Source organism: Mya arenaria, chromosome 3 (genome assembly GCF_026914265.1).
Source record: "Mya arenaria isolate MELC-2E11 chromosome 3, ASM2691426v1".
Lineage (NCBI taxonomy): Eukaryota > Metazoa > Mollusca > Bivalvia > Myida > Myidae > Mya > Mya arenaria.
The window spans coordinates 68,506,097-68,512,344 of record NC_069124.1 but is presented as its reverse complement, the minus strand read 5'-3'; the positions used below and the strand labels follow the sequence as shown (position 1 = coordinate 68,512,344).

At 34.5% G+C, this 6,248-nt stretch overlaps 1 protein-coding gene across 1 annotated transcript; it reads right to left on the bottom strand.

Moving 5' to 3' along the window:
- Positions 1–1,393: 1,393 nt before the first annotated feature.
- LOC128228886 (deoxycytidylate deaminase-like) lies at positions 1,394–5,589 on the bottom strand. The gene is made up of 5 exons (XM_052940428.1): positions 5,483–5,589; positions 3,259–3,361; positions 2,604–2,739; positions 2,189–2,402; positions 1,394–1,835 (listed from the first exon to the last, which is right to left on the bottom strand). The coding sequence occupies exons 1-5, from the start codon at positions 5,509–5,511 to the stop codon at positions 1,757–1,759; spliced, it is 561 nt and encodes a 186-aa protein (XP_052796388.1). The 5' UTR covers positions 5,512–5,589; the 3' UTR covers positions 1,394–1,756.
- Positions 5,590–6,248: the final 659 nt, after the last annotated feature.

Sequence of the window (6,248 nt, the reverse complement as noted above, 5' to 3'; positions counted from 1 at the left end):
TGCTTTACACCTTACAAATAAACATTTTACCTGAATAAACATGATGAAGAAAATCCTCTACTTGTGACCTGACAGTGGAGATTTATATTAATCATATAATTGCTAAATATTCATTAGCTATAGCCCATAGTGTGCCAGTCAAACATCCTGGGGGTCATTTCAAATTTTGTAGCAGGCAACTAAGCCATTGTTTGACATTAAGATGGATCTTTTCAGCAGTTTATAGTTATATACTGAATAAAATATATGATACATTTTATAAAAAAAGAATAACCTTTGATATTTCAAGTTTAAAGTACACAGAGTTTGGCTTATTTTCTGCTTCTTTTTTTTGGTATTCCTCTTCCCCGTATTGTCTGCTGTCATAAGTTTGCAAACATATAGTAGTTCTGTTTCACTTCTTTCAACACCAAAAGGTATAAAAAATAGCAAAACAATACTCCTTCATAACGAAATATGGTTCAAAATACTGGTTATATCGTTATAATAAATTTACGGAATTAAGTATTAGTATAATAATGTAAATATTTTAAATTGTGAGAGCATTTGAATATATTGACAACATATTGTCATTTCAAGTACATCGTGGTTGTTCCTCTACTTTCCCGTTATGGCCTTGTTTACTTTGCTGCAAAATTGTGCAGCAATGTCGTACCTTACTGTTGTTTTTACTGGACCTTCTGGCTAGACAAGTTTCTTTGAACTCGTACACTTGTACTTGGCTCAAACACCCTGCTCTGGCAGCACCACCTGGCTTTCTTTTGTGTCTTCATGATGCATTTCATCAAAAGCTTTCTTTATGTCTATGTAGACAATGTTTCAGTTGCATATGCGCATTCTTCTTCCAAAACGCGTAAATAGCTCTAACGTAAGCGCATGCAGTTTGTCCTTTAAAATAATGTATAATTAACATCACATTCAATGAATATTGCACGATACAGATGGGCTCAAACAATTCAGACGTTTAAAAACTAGTGTTCCCAATTCATATCCAATTTGTGTTTAAATAGTTGCTTTTCCTTTCTTTTATACTGCGGAAGAGAAAAAAGCTCTGGTGTCCGGACCATTATTATACACACATTACACGACAAGTGTTGTCTCGAGCGTACACACGGAATTGTCCAAACGATTCATTGTAATTAGCAGAAAGATTTTTCATATGTCAAGTTTTAAAATTCTTGAAGAAATAAATCATTACGCAAATTATAGACAAAAATCTGACACAGTGAGATAGCTTCAAGTGGCATTCAAAGTTCAAAACCAATACATACACATTTATAACAAGCATCAATTTTGAAAATCCACCTCCTCCTCACCTCCTCACTTACAGCATAAGACATTGGCTCACCTCACTTTTTGAATCAACTCTGTATATTTCTTATTACTTTTGTTTAAACATTTGTTTTTATTTCTTGTATTCATGCAGTGCGATTTATTAGATATCCAGATATGGAAATATAACATAACAAACGGCATTCTAAAATAAAAGCCCTTATTTCAATTCAAACACGTGTGTTATTATTTTCATACATTGTCCATTACATTCGAGCTTGTCCATTACACCGGAAATACTAGAACATAAAACACATTGTTATTAATATCATTATGGATCCAATGACAGCAACAGCTAGTAGCATAAAAAGAAATAATCACAAACTTGTAAATTCAGAGCAAATTGTCTATGGAAATGTATATTTCTTGTACCGACTCGATCATCCAGTTTGCCTTAGCTAGTAGTTTGGGTGTTCACTGCACTCTACATGTACGCGCCGCGTGACATCTTTTCAATCACAGAAAAATCTATCTCAATCTTGCCCCTGGTTGGTCGATACCGACTGGAAATATTATTTTATCTTTAAATCAAACACAATGAGATAGTTGATCAACTATTTAAACCTGTTTCTGATGATTATCAATTTTAGTTAGAATAAAAATAGTGTAAATTGGGGTGATGTTTCTTTTTATTTCGTTTTACAGAGCCATGCAAGATGATAACATTTTGTCCTAAATAACTTACAATAGTACAAAAGCTCACAGTGGAAATTAAAATAGTGTTCAATATTGTTATTTAAAGCATCAGTTAACGGCAATAGTTGGCGTGATTACAGTCACATTTCGAATTCTAAAATACCTGAAGGTTCGAACTTATAATGATATATTTTCGGTATACCTCATGAATCAACTTTACCTGTATGCCACTTCTGCCTTATCCAACATGCTTTTAGAGGCTTTGACTTCCGGGCGGTCCTTGTACTTGTCTGAGTAGTACTTGATCTCCTTGATGCCTGACTGGATGATAACCTTTGCGCATTCGTTGCAAGGGAACAGAGACACGTAGATCGTGCAGTTCTTAACGTCCGTAGAGTTTTTATTTAGCACGGCATTGAGTTCAGCATGGCACACTGGAATTGAATATTGGATGTGTTTTGTATGACCTTAAGCATTTAATCGACTTACCCTTGACGTCTAGTGATAATACCAAAGCTGTACAGGTACAAACTGCTACCATTTTTGTAAATATGATTTGTATGTTGTTTTGTTTTAATTAATGTTTTACATTGAGATAAATGATTTATCTTATGTTGATACTATAAAATTCTGACCGTAAAGATTTTTGTTTTTGAGGACGTCTTTGTCACCTTTGCCCCAGGGTAGCTTGTCATCCGGACACCTATTGGGCATGCCATTGTATCCGGTACCGACTATTCTCTTATCCTCGTTCACGATACACGCTCCAACCTGTTGAAAAAAGGCCGATTACTAAGCGTGTATAAAAAAGAAATATACGGGGTGTTTATCTTGACTTAGTGCTTTATTACAGAGAGAATTGGTTGCAAAAAATATTTCCAGATACTTCCACTTTCTAATCATAGTACGCATTGTTAATTGCTATTTTCGTTTGGAGACGTTTAAGCAATTTTGAAAAAGTATCTGAGAATTATGTGTGATTGGCATTACTGGTGACCCTATATTATGTTTGTGTTAGTTGAAAGGATTTCTATGCAGGAAAAAAGTTAGCGCTTGTAAAATGGCAAAAGGTCTGCTCACCTCTGATTTGAGTTGAAATAAAGAACGTACGAATAATCTACAATAACTTTGCGTTAAACTGTGTTATTGGTCATTTTTCTGTCATGTTGGTAGCAATTTAAATAACACTGATATTAAATGGGGCCACCAGGCATCCGTTAATTGTATTTTTTTATGTAGCGACCTGAGAACTAGCTTATTTTGGGGTCGGATTCCTTAATTTGCACTTACTTGCGTAACGGGGTCTTTGCTGCGCTGAGCAGACAAAAAGGCAATGGCCATAAAGTAATCGTCCCATTCTAGAACCCCTTCTCTTCGCCTATATCCACCTGACCTATAATAGATAGTATTAAATGGAGAATGACGGTAACGGTATCCATATCCGCTTAAAGGATGGAGTCGGCGCTTAGGTAGGCATTGCTTGCTTTCCACACGACACAACATATGATGATGATGATGATGATGATGGTGATGATGATGATGATGATGATGATGATGATGATGATGATGATGATGATGATGATGACGACGTCGATGATGATGATGCAACTTCATCAGAAATGGCGCGTATTGATATGCTCTCCCAACTTTTAAGCTGTTTCAGCTGACCAAACAAGATGTGGCCGATCTTTATAGTGTCATTTGACCCGCAGTAGTGTGTCGTATTTATGTAATGATTCTTGCAACAAGAATCATTGTAATATCGTGAATGGGTTTTGAGTTACGGCATGGTTTAAGTGTTCGAACGACAACGTCGATGACGACGGCAACAAATCTATCACAATTCATTGCCTTTTTTTTAAAACCAAAAAAACAAAAAAACAAACAGACGAGCTCATAATCATAGAAAAAAGGTATGAACTAGTTAGCGTATGCAACGTTAACAACAAAAGAAATGTATTAATCGCAAAAAGAATGTATGCCTTCTTGCACGTGGTTGGGCGGTATTCGAGATACAAACTGGGGTCAGACATGTCCCTTCGACCTCAAATATCATATCGAGACATCTTGGCTTACATTTGATTTTGCGTTATTTTTCAGGCCGTTTGGTTTATCTTACCTCACATTCCACTTTTTTCACTCGCTTTATCGGATCTTTATTATAAATGAAGTAGATATCTCCAGTGATAATCATGTTAACTTTGCAGATAAAATATTCAAGCCAAAGTCAAACGTTCTATATCTATTCAGGTTTGCGGGCGAATTACATATACAATTTATTTACATAATGATAAATTCATCTAATCATAGTGAGTGCTCTTGTATCGTTAAAGCGACAATCTTATTCAAAACCAATACATGCAAATGTATAACAAATATTAATTTTGACTGATAAACTTACTAAATAATGCATTTATGGAAAATATTAATAGCTAATTACAAAATTGTAACCGTGTATTTAGTAGCAGAAAGTGCCAAATTATTAAGTAATTGGTGCTTAAAAGTGCTTAAAGCTTTACTGTGATCTGCTATAGTCTCAATATGTAGAAATATCATGTTAAATGCTCATTTCTCTAAAATTAAACTCGGTATTCATCAAAAGAAGCATTGTTTTCGACATTTACTCACACTTTTTGGAATATTAAATCAATTCATTGTGGTAAATCGTATATGGGAGTCATAGTGTATCTTTAATTTTCATGGGCTGATTCTGGCGTTTGTGTTTGTTCATTTGGTGTTTATACGTTTGTGTCTGTAGTCAATTGCCACCAGGTCCTTGCCTCGTGGCTTTAAACAGGGCTTATTTTTGATTTAATGACTACTGGGCATGTTCTTGTATTTATGAATGAATCACTAAAAGGACAAACATATGGCAAAACGATCCTAATATTTAAATGTATGGTAGGCAATTGTTCTTCATATTGTATGCAGTAATTAACAATATGAAGAAAAGTATTACTTTATTTTGTATAAAAAAACATATGAGGTGGCGTGTCGGGCATAATACCAAGATCTGTACTCCAAAGTTCAAAGTCATGATTAAAGGTCAAAGGTTGAAATAGTCCTTGTCCGGCTGCACCTTTACCACTTCATACGTTCTTTTTTAACAGTCAACGAATTCCACTATGTATCAGAACGTTATCATAAGTCGTGACAATTTGCGAGTTGCAATTGTTTTAAGAATTCCTAATACTCCTTTAAACTTGATTTCAGTGTCCTTAGATATTAAGCCTTTATTAAAAAAGAATTTTCAACACAACTTTAATTGCTACTTTATGGTCAGCTTTACACTAGATAAAGTAAAGAAGAGAAAACATGTCATATTTCTTTGGTGAAAGTGTCGCGGATTCGACACTTGTCCCTATAAAATAGGGTAATTGGATCAGTTCTATTACTACATAATATTGCTTAATAATCAAAATTATTTTTAAATCTCAATGATAAAAACTGCAATATTGAAAAACAACAACAACAACAACATAAAACCAAATAAGAACAAATTACAATAACTTACTCAGATGCTGCAGTAGCGCTTTCGCTCATTTCGGTGATCGATTACTTGTTCAGAATTTCGGAAAATGACACTCACCAGTGTTTGAGGTATTAGTTAACCATGTTATCAGTGTGGACATATCACGTGGTTTGTGACGTTTGTAACATTTGGTTATAACAGGAAGCAAAATACAGCTCGATTTGGAAAGGGTTATCGCTGTAAGCTAGTTATTTTCATATTCTTTTTTATTAAACATAGCGCGGGCTTAGAGGGAAAATGTACACAATACTCGGTTACTGAGCGATATGTTGGGCATTTTTTTTTCAAAAATCGTGGGCAAATGCTGAGAATGTTCTGAAGTATTGTTTGTTATAACAAAAAGCAAATTACGTTTCTGGTCCAAAAAGTTGTTATATTTATATGTTCACCATGTTTGCCTTAAAACGGAAGTCTCGGAATGCATATTCTATCCCCAGGGTATATTCATACCTACAAATGAGGCACATACTATATATTAACATTGAATGTTATTAATATTTTGTTATTATGAAATGCAAAAACTTTTTGGTTATATCGAAAAGCAGTTTTTGAAGGAACAATTGCCGACCTCTATCCTTCTTGCCATGCGCCCAATTAAAACTTGTTGTGCAATAGTTGCTTGCATAGACAGTAGATATGAGCAAATGTTATGTTTTACAGAAGGTAAAAGGCACCCATATGTCTGCTTAGTATGTCACTCATTTCTGAAAAGGGAAATTTATTCTAACAACACTGCATCTTCCCCAAT